The sequence below is a fragment of the Aulonocara sp. 'chitande type north' Nkhata Bay genome, linkage group LG15 (genome assembly GCF_057382095.1).
Source record: "Aulonocara sp. 'chitande type north' Nkhata Bay isolate Kocher_YH1m ecotype deep benthic linkage group LG15, A_spYH_male_GT1.1, whole genome shotgun sequence".
Taxonomy (NCBI): domain Eukaryota; kingdom Metazoa; phylum Chordata; class Actinopteri; order Cichliformes; family Cichlidae; genus Aulonocara; species Aulonocara sp. 'chitande type north' Nkhata Bay.
In genome coordinates, this window is record NC_141358.1 from 37,520,769 (window position 1) to 37,541,587 (window position 20,819).

Sequence of the window (20,819 nt, forward strand, 5' to 3'; positions counted from 1 at the left end):
GACTTCGATTGGTTTGATTGATGATAAAAATGTGAGTACCAAACTTTGTTTTGCTCCCGCTTTATTTTTAAATACGCATACGGTACTTGTATGCGCCCTATAATCCAGTGCGCCTTATGTGTGTGTTAAATACAGTAATGGCACACATAACTGAGACTGCACCTTTTAGTACAGTGCGTCTTATGGTCGTGAAAATACGGTACTGTGCTCCAGTTACAGTGATACAGTGATCCAGACTCTTGTTAGGGAACAGTTTACCAGCTTCCCAACTGCTGTACTCTCAATGAACACAGTGTTGTTCAGTCTCTTGGTAATAATTGTAGTATTGTAGATGTAGTGCATATCACTCCAAACATTACCAAGACGCTCATCAGCAGTTCTTTGGAGACCTCCACAAAGTCACTCTGGAGGACTTTCACAGTCTGGTAATGAACTGGATCGCTGTCATGGATTACTATAATGAGGGCCGCTGCATCATCTCAGATCTGGGTCAACATACTCGTCCTGAATGAATGAGAGAGAGTGGTTACAAATTATATAAATATAAATTAAAATTATGTATATAAATTATGTTTGAAAGCTATGCATTATTTTAGTTACAACTCTATATTTTTGTAGTTGTTTTGAGAACAAACTACAAACCAAAGCTCTTCTACAGTGATATTTATTCATCCATACAAGTGTAAGGGTTAAAATTGGCTGTGTTAGCATGTTAGCTGTTAGCTTATTAACTGTTAGCTAATGAGACTGTTATGTATGAACCAAGAATTATTGTGTGCTATGCAAGCCATCGCCAGTAGGGGGCACCACGCCCAGTTATGTGTGTGTGTTACTTCTGTGTTATCCCAATAAAGAAGAAGTCAACTTCTAAACAAACTATTGTGTGTGCAGTCTGACGGCATAAGCTCTAATAGTGTATTGACACCACAGTGGGAATATAACATAAATTGGCGACGAGTTGTGACATCTGGAAGACTTGGCCGTCTACTGAGCATGAACTGACTGCGTGGCCGAGTTTGGATGGAAAACGGACGATCGCGTGGTGAATTAGCATCGGAGCTAGCTGCTAGCTGCTTTTTCGCCAACGAGTCAGAAACGACAGTGTTGGCTCTGGACAGCGGATACATCATGGCTGGAATGATTGGGCAGATGGACCCCTTTGATGATGCTGGTGAGCAATGGGCGACGTATATTGAACGTTTTGAGCATTACATCCTTGCTAATGACATTCAGACATTCAGAAACGGGTCCCGGTGCTGCTGAGTGTGATGGGTCCCAAGACGTACGGTCTGCTGCGTAATCTAGTGGCGCCAAGCAAGCCTGGGACAATGCAGTATGACAATATTGTGGGTGTTTTGCAAGCTCATTTTGCTCCCAAACCGCTGGTAATAGCTGAAAGGTTCCGGTTCCACAAGAGGAATCAGGGGGAAGAAGAAACGGTCGCACAGTATGTGGCGGTGCTGAAAAGACTGTCAGAACATTGCGAGTTTGGTGCGTATCTGGAAGATGCTCTACGAGACAGATTTGTGTGTGGATTAAAGTGTGAAACTGTGCAGAAGCGTCTTTTGACTGAAAAGGATCTCACGTTTCGCAAAGCAGTTGATTATGCTGTGTCGGCAAAGGACAAAAAGAGGAGAATTCATCATGTTGCTGCAGAGGAGAGTGAAAGTGAAGGAACCAGACCCGACACTGATAGTGAGTTGGAGCTGTATTCTTTGTCACGAATAGAGAAATATTCACGTATCTCCCTAATGCCTGTAGTTAACGGGAAGAAAATGGAGATGGAGCTGGATACAGGGGCTGCTGTGTCTTTGATTCCATGGGAACAATATAAAAGTATGCTGAGTCAGTTGCCGCTGCAACCCACTGACATCATGCTGAAAACGTACACTGGGGAGCCGCTGGCACCAGAAGGGGTCATCAAGGTGCAAGTTGAACTGAATAAGCAGCGCGCAACTCTACCCTTGTACGTGGTAAAGGTGGATGCTCCACCACTGTTTGGTAGGGAGTGGCTGAGAGTGATTAAGCTGAACTGGAAAGACTTAAAGATGGTCCATGCCAGAGAGCAAAGCGGAAATGACAATCTGGAGGCTGTGCTAAAGAAACACTCAGCCGTTTTCTCTAAGGAGCTGGGCACAATGAAAGGAATTAAAGCCAGATTGACTCTTAGGCCTGATAGTGTCCCCAAATTCTGTCCACCACGTAACGTGCCTTATGCTCTCTGCCCTCGGGTGGAGGCAGAACTGAAACGCCTGACTGAGCTTGGGGTGATCACACCAGTGGAGCATAGTGATTGGGCTACGCCCGTGGTCCCTGTCAACAAGAAGGATGGCTCAGTGAGACTCTGTGGTGATTTCAAGGTCACTCTTAATTCGCAGCTCTGTGTGGATAAGTACCCACTTCCACGCATTGAGGACCTGTTTGCTTCTCTAGCAGGAGGTCAGCATTTCAGTAAGCTAGACTTAGCAAATGCCTACCTACAGATGGAGGTAGAAGAGGAGTCTAAGAAGCTGCTGACTATTTCGACACAAAAGGGGCTGTTCCGTTTCAATTGCTTGCCTTTTGGAGTGGCGTCTTCACCTGCATTGTTTCAGAAGGCTATGGATCAAGTGCTTCTCGGCCTACCATACACCCATTGTTATCTGGATGACATCCTCATCAGTGGTCCAGATAAACAGACACACCTGAGAACCCTTAAGGCAGTTTTGGGCAGGCTGGAGGACTATGGCCTGCGTCTCAAACAGGAGAAGTGCCTGTTTTTCCAAGAATCGGTGGAATACCTGGGCCACATAATTGATGCGGCAGGGTTACACAAATCACCAGAAAAGGTGCGTGCCGTTATGGAAGCTCCAGCACCAGCTGATGTCAGCCAGTTACATTCTTTTCTGGGAATGCTCAACTATTATGGACGTTTCATACCTGATTTAGCTACAGTCCTGAAGCCGCTGAATGAGCTACTCAGTAAAGAGAAGAAATGGCAGTGGACATCAGCCTGCGAGTCAGCTTTCCAGAAAGCTAAAGAACGTCTGGCCTCACCAAAAATACTCACCCACTACAATCCTGAACTGCCTCTCCGTTTGGCATGTGACGCTTCACCATATGGCGTTGGAGCCGTGCTCTCACATGTCATGCCTGATGGCCAAGAACGGCCAATTACTTATGCTTCACGAACCCTCAGCAAAGCAGAACGAAACTATGCTCAGATCGAGAGGGAGGCGTTGGCAATTGTTTTTGGAGTGCGCAAGTTTCACCAGTATCTCCATGGTAACAAGTTCACCTTGCTCACTGATCATCGCCCACTGACCTCAATTCTGAGTCCAGTAAAAGGTACACCATCAATGGCAGCTGCGCGAATGCAGCGTTGGGCACTCCTTCTGTCAGCACATAATTATACCTTACAGTATCGGAAGGGGGCACATCACGCCAATGCTGACGGTCTGTCACGTTTACCACTGCCCCTTGCACAGAAAGAGAAACAGGGAGCGGTTGAGGTATTCTACGCATCTCAACTGGACACATTACCAGTCAGTGTCGCCGAGATCAGACGTGACACTTTGTCTGATGTCACTTTGTCTCGTGTGCTGGAAATGGTAACAACTGGACGTTTTCCAGCAACAAAAGACACAGATCAAGAGCTGTCACCCTATCTGATGCGCAGACATGAACTCACAATACAGCAGGGATGCCTTATGTGGGGCGTGAGGGTGGTTGTGCCACCTAAGCTGTGCTCTCATGTCCTGAAAGAGCTCCACACTGCACATCCAGGGATGGTGAGGATGAAGAGCTTAGCTCGCAGCTATGTTTGGTGGCCTGGCATTGATTCTCAAATTGAGCTTCAAGCTAAAGCCTGCCACTCTTGTCAGCGTGTGCAAAAAGAGCCTGGGTTAGCACCTTTACACCCTTGGCTGTGGCCTTCCTGTCCGTGGGAACGGATCCATGTGGATTTTGCGGGTCCATTTGAAAGTCACATGTACCTGGTGGTGGTAGATGCACATTCCAAGTGGCCTGAAGTGCATATTATGGATAGCACCACAGCTGGTAAAACCATACAAGTGCTACGGGGTCTCTTTAGTCGCCATGGCATTCCCCACGTCCTGGTGAGTGATAACGGACCGCAGTTCTGTTCTGAGGAATTCAGGGTGTTCCTGAAAGCTAATGGAGTCAAACACATCCGCTCCGCGCCGTACCATCCTGCCACTAATGGTTTGGCTGAGCGTTTTGTGCAGACATTCAAGCATGCACTGAAAGCTTCCAGGGGTACAGCACCTGTGCAACAACGCCTTGACACGTTCCTCTTGACATATCGCAACACTCCCCATGCAACAACTAGAGAAACACCAGCTATATTGTTCATTGGACGCAAGCTGCGCTCTCGACTGGATTTTTTTGAAGCCCAGTGTGGCCGGAGCAGTGCGTTGGTCACAAGATGCGCAACAACAATGCCGACAGCAACACTCCAGGGACAGACGGTTCACTGTTAGCGAGCCTGTCCTGGTGCGTGATTATAGGAAGGGAGAGGACAAGTGGACGCACGGTGTCGTACTGGAGAAGACTGGGCCAGTGTCATACAAGGTGAATGTGGGAGCCCAAGGAGTGTGGAAACGTCATGTGGATCAGATGCTGATACGACCTGAGTCAGTATCTCAGCAGGTCACAGTGGATCCTCCGACAAGCTCTCAGATGTCACCAGCCCACAGTGGTAGTGACACCATGCTTCACCCTTGTACAACTCTGCAGGAAGAGACTGTTGAACAAGTTATGGGGACCACCGTACCTCCAGAAACACCCCAGTCTCTTAAATCATCACCGACTGACTGTACACAGGTTACAGAGTCTGTAAGACGTTACCCAGTGAGAGTCACCAAGCCACCCGCTCGTTATCGTGATGGGTGAGCGTATTAAGTAGTTCAGTGAGAATGTTGGCGTTCAGAGACATTATTCTCAACTAAAAAGAAATTCATACAGAAAGCAACATTAGTTCCAGTTTTCATGAATGTTGTAATAAAAAATAAAAGGTGCTACTTTGGTTATGGGAAATGTTTCTGCGGGTGGTGCCACGGTCGCATAGCTTAGTGGAGAGGAGATGTTATGTATGAACCAAGAATTATTGTGTGCTATGCAAGCCATCGCCAGTAGGGGGCACCACGCCCAGTTATGTGTGTGTGTTACTTCTGTGTTATCCCAATAAAGAAGAAGTCAACTTGTAAACAAACTATTGTGTGTGCAGTCTGACTCGGCATAAGCTCTAATAGTGTATTGACACCACAGTGGGAATATAACAGAGACCACTGACATTTCAATGTCTTCAGTCCCATCCGTTCACATTTCAAAGTCAAACAACTAGAGACAAGTGGGCGGAGCTATTTATTTGACCGGAAATTACCTCACTAATGAAGTCTTTATCCGGTTGTTCAGTGATGACACGACGAATCCTACTTCCGGGCCTAAAGTAGTCTGCGTTTAATATGGCTTTTGTGTTGTTAACATGTTTAATGTTATGTATTTTCTTCTATTTGATCTCAAAAAGCTCCTAAAACAGTCAGTGATCACTGTTGATCTCCCTTGGCTTTTATTACCGCTAATCATTTATTTAAGCTCAGTTTTTAAAACCTTAGGATGCAACTACAGCCCAGCCCATGCAGCAGTGTATGAATGACTAACCTCGTATTATGGATGGATTATCTCAGTTGTTCTCCTGGCTGAAGTTTGGTCCTTTTACAGCATCCTGCCATGCGATTACATTTGTTCCTGACCACCGAGAACACTCACGTTAACTTTTATCGAGTGGAAAAAAAGTTAGCTTGTTTATATTATGCTAACATAGCTGTGTCGCTAGCGGTCACGTAGCACATCATTATATACCAGCTAGCCCAACTTCAGTAACCCTACAAACGTCACTGCTTTTTAGTTTTCTGTCTTCATTTATGCTGGAAGTGATAACAGAGCTGTACGTTTTAATTTGTTTCCAAAACCCCGCAGTCAGGACATGCTATATTGTATTTAGATAGAAGCTAGTGAGCTAACTCCCTGCTAACTTCTAACTCCGTTAAATGTCATAAATTCTGTTTTCATGGATGCCTGGATGTTAAACTCAATTGTTACACCTGGTAGAGCAGAACGCTGATCATTTTATTAAAGATGAAAGACTTTAGACAGATTTTCAACTCTCAGTAATGCCATAGTGATCGTTTGATATATGGACCTGCAGCGGAGTTTAGGTCCAGACACGGCTAGTGACGTCAAACTGAACAACCGGATTAGTAGAAAATAAACTTGAGCCAAAAATATTGCACAGAACATGGAAAGACTGAGATATTGCACATAGATGATCAACAGCAGTGTCAGGGTGGATGTGTTGGGGAAGTCTTTACACACTTAGTTTGCATTAAGAGTTCTGATAGCCCACGGGAAGCAATTTTAGCAAATTTAGCAATTTTAAAACAAGAATCATTCAGAGATCACAAACCTCCACCAAGGCAGCTCACTCCATGGGCAGTATTTACCTGTACTGTGTTTTCTATATATTATATATATATTCTTTCTTAATTGTTCAAAATAAGCTAATATTTTTTATTAAAACAATACATTTTTTTTGTTTAAATAGTTGACACATTTTTTATATTCTCTTGTGAATAAAATACAGATTTATACAAATTATGTATACAAATACATATTTTACACAGCATTACAATTTTGGAGGGAAATGGGGTTGAATTAATATAACAATATATTAATATAGCATGATAAATTAAATGTAAAATAAATTAGTTTATTTAAATAAACTGGTCGAATAGCTTTACCAACGTAGTATTTTGTTTGCCCATCCTGATGAAATCATCAGACCGGCAGCAGACATTATTCCATAAACAGATATGGTTCACAGAAATCTATTTTTAGCACACACACACACACACACACACACACACACACACACACACACAAATAGCTGAGCCTCCAACTTGTGTGCTTCTCTTCTCCCACCTCGGCTTTGGTGGCTCTGTGAGGCTCAGGTAATAACAATGTTACCATTTAGTCTAGTATCTGAAACCTTCCCAGTTATAAACATCGCTACACACATAATAGAACACATAAATTACGTACATACAGGACTATGAATAATAAAAAGTAAGCATTTCAGATATTACATTTGGTAGTTACATGATTATAGCATGTCTGCACTAATTGGCATAGTAATCCATCCTATAGTTGCTGTGATCTAGGGCTGCTAGAACAGCTGAAAAGTGCTCCCAACAAGAAGATCTTCCCCTATCATCATCGTGATGTTGCCAAAGACTCTTCATTCAATAACAATCTCTTTGACTTTGTGAGGTATGTTATTTTAAATATTTCCCCAACACGATTTTATCAGCAACATTTACATTTTCAGTTGCTGGGGTTCTATGTGTTATGTGTGGCAGCTGCTGCTCTGGTAATGTCATTAACAGTATGAAGTGAAGTAATTCTCCATTCTGCTCCCGTCACCATAAAATTGGAAACTATGGCGGAGAACAAAAAAAGCGTGAGAAATTGGGGGAAAAGCAGGAGGGAAGACAGAATAATAGGACTGGGGTAATGGATAGCCGTTGTTTTTCTTGTGCTTGTATGTGTGTGTGTGTGTGTCTGTGTGTGTGTGTGACATAGCGTGTATGTCAAACTGTGACAATGTTTGCTTGCACCATTTTCCTGACATTGTGGTGGATCTCTGAGATACTGCCAAAACTGACATGCCACATAGCAGATGTTTAAAACTTTGTTTTTGTAGTTTTTTTCTATACAAGTTTCGTTTTTGTTTTTTTTAACTTACTTGGTGTTCTGTGTTAACCTGTGTGTCTTATGATGTTGTTCATTAATGTAGAACAGACTACGACAGAATTGCTTCCATTTGGTACAAAAGCACGACGGGCATGACTCGGGTAGAATTGTTGTTGCAATAGTTCCTGATGCTCATGAAGTTGTTGAAATCCACTCTCCCTCAGGATTGCAGGAAAATCTGCTACTGTGCATTAACAAGGGTTTCCCAGCAGTATCCATGTATTTGTCTGACTTTTATATAATTACTTTGTTTCATTGCAGTGTGCTATATATTAAAAAAAAAAAAATACACAGCCAAGTCCAGTTGCTTTCTTTCCAAGCTCCTTTGACTCTCATGACCTGGATGAGTGAGAACCTACAGAGACACCATATACAGCTGTCTCTCTGGAAGAGTCCTGTAACAAAGTAGATATCTGTCCAGGCTGTACACCAGCTTTAACACATGTCAACTCCAGCGCTTTGGCAATCCAGGTTCAATAAGTGCTCTACATATGATGAACTAAATTGAATGAATACATATAATTCACACACACACAACTCATATAATCACTGTCATACCACATACAGTGGGGCAAAAAAGTATTTAGTCAGCCACCGATTGTGCAAGTTCCCCCACTTAAAATGATGACAGAGGTCAGTAATTTGCACCAGAGGTACACTTCAACTGTGAGAGACAGAATGTGAAAAAAAATCCATGAATTCACATGGTAGGATTTGTAAAGAATTTATTCGTAAATTAGGGTGGAAAATAAGTATTTGGTCACCTCAAACAAGGAAAATCTCTGGCTCTCTCTGTCCCCCACTCGTTACCTGTATGAATGGCACGTGTTTGAACTCATCATCTGTATAAAAGACACCTGTCCACAGCCTCAAACAGTCAGACTCCAAACTCCGCCATGGCCAAGACCAAAGAGCTTTCGAAGGACACCAGGAAAAGTATTGTAGACCTGCACCAGACTGCACCAGACTGAGCAAAGATCCCAGAACCACACGGGGGGACCTGGTGAATGACCTGCAGAGAGCTGGGACCAAAGTAACAAAGGTCACCATCAGTAACACACTACAACGGCAGGGAATCAAATCCCACAGTGCCAGACGTGTTCCGCTGCTGAAGCCAGTGCATGTCCAGGCCCATCTGAAGTTTGCCAGAGAGCACATGGATGATACAGCAGAGGATTGGGAGAATGTCATGTGGTCAGATGAAACCAAAGTAGAACTTTTTGGTATAAACTCAACTCGTCGTGTTTGGAGGAAGAAGAATACTGAGTTGCATCCCAAGAACACCATACCTACTGTGAAGCATGGGGGTGGAAACATCATGCTATGGGGCTGTTTTTCTGCCAAGGTCTGCAGGTCATTCACCAGGTCCCCCCGTGTGGTTCTGGGATCTTTGCTCAGTCTGGTGCAGTCTGGTGCAGGTCTACAATACTTTTCCTGGTGTCCTTCGAAAGCTCTTTGGTCTTGGCCATGGCGGAGTTTGGAGTCTGACTGTTTGAGGCTGTGGACAGGTGTCTTTTATACAGATGATGAGTTCAAACACGTGCCATTCATACAGGTAACGAGTGGGGGACAGAGAGAGCCAGAGATTTTCCTTGTTTGAGGTGACCAAATACTTATTTTCCACCCTAATTTACGAATAAATTCTTTACAAATCCTACCATGTGAATTCATGGATTTTTTTTCACATTCTGTCTCTCACAGTTGAAGTGTACCTCTGGTGCAAATTACTGACCTCTGTCATCATTTTAGGTGGGGGAACTTGCACAATCGGTAGCTGACTAAATACTTTTTTGCCCCACTGTACTGTCATTCGTACTGCTGTCCATGCACAATTCACAAGTTGCTTTTTTATTTATTTATTTATTTTAGATATATCTTGCACTAGTGCATATAGGTTTGACTCTTATTATGCTTTTCCTTAGAATATGTCCTTATGTCTTGTAGTTAAATCACTACTTAAAAAGCCATTGCTTGACCCAGATATCATAGCTAATTACAGGCCAATCTCAAACATTCTTGAAAGATTAAAACAGTTAACTAATCATCTGTAAAGGTTTATTTGAAGAGTTTCAGTCAGGTTTCAGAGATCATCACAGTACAGAAACAGCTTTAGTAAAGGTTACAAATGATCTTCTTGTGGCTCTGACAGTAGACTCATCGCTATGCGTGTCCTGCTAGCCCTCAGTGCAGCTTTTGACATTGTTGACCATATTTTATTACAGTGTTTAGAGCATGCTGTAGCTAATAAAGGTACTGTTCAAATCATATCTATCTAACAGACTCCAATTTGTTCAATTAAATGGAGTCCGCATCACATTCTAAGGTTAATTGTGGAGTTCCACAGGGTTCAGTGCTAGGACCAATTCTGCTTACATTGTAACACTCGCCAATGAAATGTCTCAAAGATAAAAGACCTGGATTACCTCTAACGTCCTGCTTCTAAATTCTGATAAAACTGAGGTTATTGTACTCTGCCTTAAAAATCCTAGTAATATGGAAACTAACCAAATGCTTACTCTGGATGGCATTACCTTGGCGTCCAGTAATACTGTGAGGAGTCTTTGAGCCATTTTTGATCATGATTTGTGTTTCAGTATACATATCACACAATATCTTTAAATTTGAAACATCAAAGTGATGCTGAAAAACTACTTTGTGCATTTATTACTTCTAGGCTGGACTACTTTAATTCATAGTTATATGACTCCCTCCAAGCCTTCGGTTGATCCAAAATGTTGCAGATGTTCTTTAGTCTCAGACTGCTGATTTACTTGTGGTTCCTACAGTATTTATTAGTAGAATGGGAGGCAGAGTCTGCAGCTTTCAGGTCTCTCTTCAGTGGAACCAGCTCCCAGTTTGGATTCTGGAGACAGACATGTCCTCTACTTTAAGATTAGGCTTAAAACTTTCCTTTTTGATAAAGCATTTAATTTAGGCTGTATCAGGTGATCCTGGTGTCACGGTTCTGGGTCCGTTGGACCCAGTATTTTGAGTTCATTATGTTTTGGTACTTTTGCATCATGGATTTTCCTTTATGTTTCTCTGGTACTTGGTGTTTCAGTTATCTTGGTGTTTTTCTATATTATGATTTATGATCTGATACTGTTGTGATTATGATTATCATTTAGTAGCCTTTGGTCAGTGTCAAGTCTGTCTCTGTCTAGTCTGTGTCTTAGTAAAGTGTGTTTTGTTTCCTGTTTTACTTTGAAGGTTCTTGTTCCTGTCTGATGTTAGTATTTGCAGCTTTGTTCCCCCTGTCTCGTTAGCCCTGATCTCTCCCAGCTGTGTCTCCCTCCTGTTGCCGATTTCCCCGTTACTACCCTGTGTATATAAGCCCTGTGTTTTCCCATGCTCAGTGTCGCGTCGTACCATCAGTTTATGCCTGTGTGTTCTTGGTCTCAGTGTTCCGTCCTCACTTTATGTTTGTTTTCCTGCCAGCAATAAAGCTGAGGTTTTTTGAGTTACATTCCATTTTCCGAGTCCTGCATTTGGATCCTCATCTCTGCCTGCCCGCACACAGAGCCTTGACAGAACGACGCGACCAGTAATGGATCCAGCGGACTCACCGTGGAAGCGCAGCTCCCGTTTTGACGGGACTCGGCTAGCGCTTGGAGGGCCTCCGTGCTGCCGTTCCTCGCTGGCAGCCTACCCTTCGGCCCACTCGTCTGCTTCCTCCCCGCGGACGCCCAGGTCTCGCAGAAAACGCTCCAGCCGGTCCCGGGAGGATTACTACGAGCCTGCAAGCAATCAGCTCACGCCTGCACAAGCCTTTTACAAGATGTTAGGGATTATTATCGTGCCACCTGACTCACCCAGCATTTCCACATCACAGCAGGAGCAGCCACAGCAGAGTCCTCCCTCGTTACATTCCGCCAGCGCCGCTCCCTCTTCAACAGGGAGGCAGCGAACACGCAGCCAGCACTCACAGCTCCAGCAGGAGCCTGGGATTCAGCTCAAACAACCGCCTAGGGTGAGTGACAGAGTCTCCCTTCATTCGCCTTTTTTGTCAAGGGATAGACAGACTGTTTCCCCCAAAGCTGCGAACGCCAGCTACATGAACACTACAGCTCGTGTTTCTCCGGTTCGGGAAAATAAGAGTTTTCGTTTTAAGAATGACTATTTTCCCATTGGTTCAGAAGACTGTGCGCCTGATGTTTTTTCAGATCCAGGAGTTAAGACTGTTCCGTCTGGATCTGTTTATTCTGGAGCTATGTTTATTCAGTCAGCTGCCCGTCCGCTTTCAGCTCAGTCCCCTGCTCAGCAGCCGTCTGTAGCTCAGTCTCCAGTGTCCCCTGCTCGGCAGCCACCTGTAGCTCAGTCTCCAGTGTCACCTGCTCAGCAGCCACCTGTAGCTCAGTGTCCTGTGTTTCAAGCTCAGTTAGCCGCCCGGCCTCAAGCTCAGTTAGCCGCCCGGCCTCAAGCTCAGTTAGCCGCCCGGCCTCAAGCTCAGTTAGCCGCCCGGCCTCAAGCTCAGTTAGCCGCCCGGCCTCAAGCTCAGTCTCCAATTCCACCACCGTCGTCATCCCAACCATTGTTTCAGTCACCCTCAGTTCAGCCTCCTGTTCAGCAGCCACTAGCCCTGCACCCTGTGTCACTTGCTACCCCGGTACAACAAGCTCAGTCAAATCAATCTAAAAGGAACTGTGTTTCATCAGTTTGTTCTAAGCAGAGCAACAAACCTCATGATAATGTAATCATTCCTAAAAAGCTGGCCAGTTCAGAGACTGTGACGCGCTCCAGGGCCTCCCCAGAGGCTGAGTTTCAGCCCTCAGCCTACTCTGGACCCCTGGAGGCTAGGAACCCAGCTGACTGCACCCGGCTGTCACTGCCTGAGCAGAGTCAATGCTCTGGGCGGCTGAAGTCTGCTATGTGTTTGCCAGAGGCCCGTGCGCCTGCTGGTTCTGATCTGTCCCTGCCAGAGGCCCGTGCGCCTGCTGGTCCTGTTCTGTCCCTGCCAGAGGCCCGTGCGCCTGCTGGTCCTGTTCTGTCCCTGCCAGAGGCCCGTGCGCCTGCTGGTTTTGTCCTGTGTGTTCCAGGGGCCCCTGTGCCCACTGGTCCTGAGACTGTTCTCGCTGGAGGGCCCGAGGAGCCCGTCCAGCCTCCTTCCTCGTCAGCTGGGGGGCCCGAGGAGCCCGTCCAGCCTCCTTCCTCGTCAGCTGGGGGGCCCGAGGAGCCCGTCCAGCCACCAGCTGCTCCACCAGCAGCCTCATCCACACTTGCAGCAGCAGTTTCATCCATGCCGCCGCCTGCTGCTCCACCAGCAGCCTCGTCCACGCTTGCAGCAGCAGTTTCATCCATGCCGCCGCCTGCTGCAGCGCCTCCGTCTCCAGCTTCCACGCCAGCTGCAGCCTCCGTGTCTTCATCCACGCCAGCTGCAGCCTCCGTGTCTCCACCCATGCCGTCGCCTGGTCCGGCTCCGGCTTCAGCATCACCCACGCCTGGTCCGGCTCCGGCTTCAGCATCACCCACGCCTGGTCCGGCTTCGCCTTCAGCTTCGCCTGGTCCGGCTTCGTCTTCAGCTTCACCTGGTCCAGCTTCGGCTTCAGCTTCATTCGCTTCGCCGGGTCCAGCCTCCGCATCCGCTTCAGCGTCGTCTGGTCCAGCCTCCGCGTCCTCATCCTCGTCTGGTCCAGCTCCCGCGTCCTCATCCTCGTCTGGTCCAGCTCCCGCGTCCTCATCCTCGTCTGGTCCAGCTCCCGCATCACCAGCTTCGTTTGGCCCCGCCTCTGCATCAGCCTCACCTGGTTCAGCCTCCGCATTCGCTTCAGCGTCGCCTGGCCCAGCTTCGGCTTCAGCCTCTGCCTCATCTGATCCAACCTCCGCTTCGCCTGGGGCTGCAGGGGCCACGCAGCCTTCGGGTCCCCTCCTACCACCTCCACATTGTCGGTCATCTGCCAGGCCGCTTGTTGGGCATCATCACCACCGTGGCCGCCCTCCGGACTTCTGTTGCCGCCACTGCCTTCCGCGTGGCCGGCCTCCAGGCTTGCATTCCCGCCGCCGTTGCCGTCCGCACGGTCGGCCCCCAGAACTGCTTCCTCGCCGCCGTTGCCATCCGCACGGTCGGCCCCCAGAACTGCTTCCTCGCCGCCGTTGCCGTCCGCACGGTCGGACCCCAGAACTGCTTCCTCGCCGCCGTTGCCGTCCGCACGGTCGGCCTCCAGAACTGTTTGCCCGCCGTCGCCATGTGCACGGTCGGCCTCCAGAACTGTTCGCACGTCGCCACCGTTGCCGTGTGCACGGTCGGCCCCCTGGACTTTTTGTAGACTCTTGGTGAGCTCTGGTTTCGTTTTGTTTTTGATATGCTTTCCTGCATTTTTTGGACTCTGGTGCTCCTTGTTTTTTTTTTTTTGCTTGGGCCTGTCCCTCCATCCTGGACCCCCTCCGCCCGCCCTGGCCTGGTGCTTTGTTGTGCTTTTTTTGTTTGGGGCTGTCGGGAGTCAGCCCTTAGAGGGGGGGTACTGTCACGGTTCTGGGTCCGTTGGACCCAGTATTTTGAGTTCATTATGTTTTGGTACTTTTGCATCATGGATTTTCCTTTATGTTTCTCTGGTACTTGGTGTTTCAGTTATCTTGGTGTTTTTCTATATTATGATTTATGATCTGATACTGTTGTAATTATGATTATCATTTAGTAGCCTTTGGTCAGTGTCAAGTCTGTCTCTGTCTAGTCTGTGTCTTAGTAAAGTGTGTTTTGTTTCCTGTTTTACTTTGAAGGTTCTTGTTCCTGTCTGATGTTAGTATTTGCAGCTTTGTTCCCCCTGTCTCGTTAGCCCTGATCTCTCCCAGCTGTGTCTCCCTCCTGTTGCCGATTTCCCCGTTACTACCCTGTGTATATAAGCCCTGTGTTTTCCCATGCTCAGTGTCGCGTCGTACCATCAGTTTATGCCTGTGTGTTCTTGGTCTCAGTGTTCCGTCCTCACTTTATGTTTGTTTTCCTGCCAGCAATAAAGCTGAGGTTTTTTGAGTTACATTCCATTTTCCGAGTCCTGCATTTGGATCCTCATCTCTGCCTGCCCGCACACAGAGCCTTGACACCTGGATCCTCTCTTAGTTATTCTGCAGTCCTCTCAGTGTGTCCTGATCTGTTCTGTTTTCTCTCTTTTTTACACCTTTGTCGTCTGATGCACCCTTATTTCAGTCTTCATATTAAGTGTAAGTTTTCTTGTATCTATGCTTAACTATGTGTATTTTGCTCCCCCCCCCCCCCTATTTTCATTTGACGGATGCTTTCTCTAATCAAATCAAATCAAATCACTTTTTATTGTCACATCACATGTGCAGGCACACTGGCACAGCACATGCGAGTGAAATTCTTGTGTGCGAGCCCCACAAGCAACAGAGATGTGCAAACACAACAACACAAACGAGCAAAATACAAGAATGGCCAACCTGAAACTAATAAATATATGTACAATGTATAATAGTGTATGCATTTCTGGATGTGTATACTAAATATTTTCCTGTGTGTGTATACACATTTTTACAAATTAAATAGTAAAAAAATAAAATAAAATAATAATAATAATAATAATAAAATATATAAAATATACAGAGTTGAATATGTGCAAAACAAGTGGCATTTATATACAGTGTGGAGTGCATAATGTTGAAGTTCCAGTAGTGAAGCTGAGGTGTCTATGACGTGTTCAGCAGTCTGATGGCCTGATGGAAGAAGCTGTCTCTCAGTCTGCTGGTACGGGACCGGATGCTGCAGAACCTTCTTCCTGATGGAAGCAGTCTGAACAGTTTATGGCTGGGGTGACTGGAGTCCTTGATGATCCTCCCCGCTTTCCTCAGGCACCGCTTCCTGTAGATGTCTTGGAGGGAGGGAAGCTCACCTCCAATTATCCGTTCAGAGCACCGCACTACTCGCTGGAGAGCTTTACAGTTGTAGGCGGTGCTGTTGCCATACCAGGTGGTGATGCATCCAGTGAGGATGCTCTCAATGGCACAGCGATAGAAGGTCCTGAGGATGCGGGGGCTCATGCCGAATCTTTTCAGTCTCCTGAGAAAGAAGAGGCGCTGCTGCGCCTTCTTCACTGTTTTGTTTGTGTGTACTGACCACGTAAGATCCTCAGCCAGGTGTACGCCAAGGAACCGGAAGCTGCTCACTCTCTCCACAGCAGCGCCGTTGATGGTGATGGGGGTGTGTACTTCTCTGCACCTCCGGAAGTCCACTATCAACTCCTTTGTCTTTGCGACGTTGAGGGTGAGATGGTTGTCTTGACACCAGTGGGTCAGGGCGCTGACCTCCTCCCTGTAAGCCGTCTCATCACCGTTGGTGATAAGACCCACCACTGTAGTGTCGTCCGCAAACTTCACAATGATGTTGGAGCTGTGCAGTCGTAGGTGTAGAGTGAGTACAGGAGAGGGCTCAGTACACACCCCTGTGGAGCACCAGTGTTCAGTGTGATGGGGGATGAGGTGATGCTGCCCAGTCTGACCACCTGGCGTCTGTCAGACAGGAAGCTAAGGATCCAGCTGCAGAGGGAGCTGCTCAGTCCTAGATCCTGCAGTTTCCTGTCCAGCTTCGAGGGAACGATGGTATTGAATGCTGAGCTGTAATCTACAAACAGCATCCTCACATACGTGTCTCTCTTCTCCAGGTGTGACAGGGCAGTATGTAGTGTCAGGGCTATGGCATCATCAGTGGACCTGTTGTGGTGGTATGCAAACTGTAGAGGGTCCAGTGAGTCGGGTAGTGCAGAGCAGATGAAGTCCCTGACCAGCTTCTCGAAGCATTTGCTTATGATGGGGGTCAGGGCTACAGGTCGCCAGTCGTTCAATGAGGAGATGGTGGAGGATTTGGGTACAGGGACGATGGTGGCCATTTTGAAGCAGGCTGGGACTACAGACAGAGAGAGGGAAAGGTTGAAGATGTGCGTGAACACTCCAGCCAGCTGAGCCACGCATGACCTGAGGACGCGGCCGGGAATCCCGTCCGGACCAGTAGCTTTGCGTGCGTTCACCTTCCTGAAGCACTTCCGCACATCCTCCTCAGACACAGTGTGCGCACTGACGTCATCCGCGGTGCGCACACTGTCCGGTCTCATGGTGTTCGCTGTGTCGAATCTAGCGTAGAATACGTTTAGATCCTCACACAGAGAGGCCGTGGTCTGCGGTGTGCTGGTTTTCCCTCTAAAGTCTGTGATCGTGTTTAGTCCCTGCCACATACTCCGAGGGTTGTCAAACTGTTGTTCCACCCTGTCCCTGTACTCACGTTTGGCTGCTTTGATCGTCTTCCGGAGTTGGTAATGTGCGTGTTTGTAGTCCGATGTGTTCGCGGAGGCAAAGGCGGTGTTCCGTGCCGCCAGTGCCGCGCGAACATCTCCGTTAATCCAGGGTTTTTGATTTGGGAAGGATTTGACTGTTCTGGATGGGACGACATCTTCCACGCATTTCCTGATAAATCCACAGACTGAGTCTGTGTATTCATCAATGTCTCTGGCGGCCACGTGAAACATTTCCCAGTCCGCGTGATCAAAACAGTCCCGCAGCGCAGACTCCGATTGGTCCGTCCAACAGTGCACCGCCCTCTAGTCTCTTGTTTTGAGTTTTGCTTCATGTCTCTGTCCTGATTGTCTGCACATGTATCTCATTCCCCCAGCTGTGCCTTATTGCTAATAAGCCTTCTGTGTTTATGCATAGTCCAGTACTCCCTGTGTCCTTTGTAATGGCATATGTTGTGCAACCATTGGCATGTGCTGCCCTGCTCCTGCACCCTTGCATTTTCTGGTATCACCTAATTCACTGGATTCTGGGTTTGTTTGTATCACAGAGCACGATAGCGGCTTTTTGTTTTTACATTTTTCATTCCGTGTTCTCCCTGCAGCATTCTGCATTTGGGTCCTCCACCTCCACATTACAATCCACACAGTACTGTGACAGCTACATTCTGGAAAAAGGTAGACTAGAGATGCCTACCAGATGATTCAGCCTTTTTTCATTTTGCATATATTGTTGTGTTATCATAGCTGCTGGTTTCTCACACATGCTCGAGGTGTTCTTTAGCGTCAGTATCATGATTCACTGGGTTTATGGCAAAAGTGAAGCAGTCTGACTCCCAACTTGTGACATATGAAAGCTTGTGAAGGTTCATCAAATTTAAACGGACTGAGTGATCATGATTTTTCAACCTGCAAGGTTAATGTTGTAAAGCCTGAGTAATTTAACCCAAACCGCCATATTTTCCTAAATATCTTTTTTGCATTGAAGCTTTGCAGTGCAGATAGTGTTTTCTTTTTTCTATAGCTGTCTGTGGCTAAATTTTAAATACTTGTTATAATAAATTGGATTTTTTGGTTTATCATTTTAATGAAGTTCATTAGTCATTAGTTTCAGTCCCACCCTGTAGCCATGAAAGACATGCTTGAACACTATCCTCTTTTTCTTCTTTTTTTTCTAAGATTAATGTTTGCCCTTTTAGGCCGCACAAGATGAGAGCAAAAGTAACAAAACAGCACATTAAATGAATTATATTCTGGGTGGAAGTTGATCCAAAATATACTGCATTGTTGATTCATCTTCAAAGACGTCAGTTTGGAAAAGGTCACGGTAATTGAAAACCAAAGCGAATCAACCTTGAGTTTTTTGTTTTTTTTTCCTTATTCAGGTCCTCCCAAAATCCATTTAAACAATTTTAAATTGATGATGTCACTATTTTGACCACAGCAACAGCTTGATCTTCAGGGGTCATGCTGCCAACTCATACTTTAAAGAGAGTTTTGTGCTCAGTGAGAGGCACTTATATGAAAAGATTAAACCTTATTCCCTCAAGACCCCCAGCCTGAAAGATTGAAGTAGATTTCAAAGGGGTTGGTTGAAGGAATCACTTCCCTTTGGCCAGACTGGAAAAAATGAAAACCCGCATTACTTAATTGAGATGTCTGATCTCAGTTCAGGTGGTGGCTACTGCTGGGACCTTGTATCGAGTTAGCTGTAAACAGAACAGTTCAAACAGAGGGCTTAAAGAACCAGGCTTTTACAACCCAGCCGAGTACCTTGTTAAGATTTTTAAAAAAGTCATCCCACCTCTGAAATATTACTGTTACTCAGCCTTGAAGTTTCACATTGTAATTTCTATTTGCTGAGCAGTATTTTGTGAAACTTCATCATTTGTGATACATACTCAAACTATCAAAGTTGAGCTTACGTGAGCTTACGTGATCCATCCAATTTCTGCTGTTTACCTGAGTTGAAACCTCCCTCTCTCTCTCATGTCCAGCTCATAACATCTCTTCATCTCGTCAGCATGCCGTGGGCCTGCCCTTGGGCCTCCACCTATACAGAACACTTGCCACAGGTCCATGAGGGGTCACGTTCAGATGCCCAAACCTCCTCAACTGGCTGTTAATGAGAATAAAATGGAAAAACATTAGTTTTAGTTTAAAACTAAAAACATATTTCAACATTTTAAAGAAGGGTAAAATATTTCTATATGTTTGTGGGAAAAATATTTTGGGTAAAATAAATAAATTAAACTTAGTTTTGGGGGATTTGAATTAAGGAACTACTGTCCTAATTCAGCCAGTGTCCGTATAACCCTGGTAACCCTGGCAGCTAACTTACAGTATTTACAGTTGGTAAATACTGTAAGTTAGTTTATGTTAAGAGACAGGAAGATCCTTTTAAATTCTGCTGTCCACCCAAAAAAAAAAATATTATGATGATGAAGGGTGTGGGTTTCAGGAAGGGTGGGTGGAGATGCAGAGGTTAATGTAGGCGTCAAGGCCATTCTCTTATGCTTAGACAGCAGAGCTTTTGATCTGCCTTTTTCAAAAGCAGCTGACTCATTTTTGAGGAAGTCGTGATAAAAATGCACAAGGAAACTAGGGCAAACAATAGCTTAATCGATGGAAGGGGCTCTGTGACTTTAACCCAATGTCAAAGGTTGTAATTCAATTTAAAAGTTGGTTGTTTAAGCAAACAAAGAAAAAGACTTGAAGGTAAAAGTGACGTCAGCATAAGAAGATATTGTAAGAAAGAGAAGGAGTGATTAGTCATTAAAAAAATCTATACTAACAGAGTCAAGTTTGTGTGTATAGAATATGGGAAATCTTGCCATAAAATAATTGAATATTACCAACTGTCTTTACTCAAGGTGATGTCAAAGCAACACAGAGGCTAAAGAATTTTTGTTTCTTGTAGTACTGGTGCTGAAGAACAGCTCCACAATGTCCACTGGCCTCTAATATGACACACTTGGCTGGTCAGGTCCTTCTCATTGGTTTTGTTCTTGCTAGGTTGACATTATCACATAAAACTACAACTACTAGGTGTGCAAGTAGGAATTAGCTACGTCACAATCATATTTATGAATAATCAATAAGAATAAGACCTTCATACAGAGCCCAGCAAACCGAAAATAAGATCAGAACTGCAGCATAATTTACCAACTTGTGTAACGCTTATGTTGTTGGGTATTTTATCCTCAAGATGAATATAAAACTCTACTTTGGCCCAAACCGTAGCTACTTTTAGTTGGCTTAAAATGTTTTCACAAGCCTCTGGGCTGAAATCCAAGGAACCCCCCTGCCCCCTCCATTGCAACAGCGGTTTTATGAGTTTTTATAAAGCTCTATATGCTTTCATTTTCTTAATGGCTTGTATGCTAACAATGAGTTAATTGCATCAGTCTCTCTCCCACAATCCCTCAACTGTGCAAAGATATCTTACAGGAATCTCAAATCCACAACAGTCTGCAACAATCATGCCACAGTGTCAGTATGATGGATAACTGTGTAACATATTAGCTCAATTTTAAGATAAACCATGATATAATAAATCGCCTGAATCACAATACTCTGATCACCTCCTCTTTTCTATACAGTTGGTTTTTCACCACCCCCATAAAATCGTGCTTTCATTAACCTGGGGCCTCTATGTTAGCGAAGTCAACATCTGTCCAGCTTTCCACCTAGATTGCCAAAGAACAAAGGCTTTTCCATTACTACCCTGGGAAAGTGAACAATTATAGGCACCAGAAGTACACATAGTTGTGAAATTTC

General features: G+C 45.5%; 1 protein-coding gene across 1 annotated transcript; it reads right to left on the minus strand.

Annotated features, from left to right (window-relative positions):
* Nucleotides 1-12,677: 12,677 nt before the first annotated feature.
* On the minus strand, nt 12,678-14,788 carry LOC147313589 (uncharacterized). Its single transcript, XM_086262951.1, has 3 exons — nt 14,782-14,788; nt 13,609-14,239; nt 12,678-13,536 (listed from the first exon to the last, which is right to left on the minus strand). Exons 1-3 carry the CDS (start codon nt 14,786-14,788, stop codon nt 12,678-12,680), a joined length of 1,497 nt encoding a protein of 498 aa, XP_086119077.1.
* Nucleotides 14,789-20,819: the final 6,031 nt, after the last annotated feature.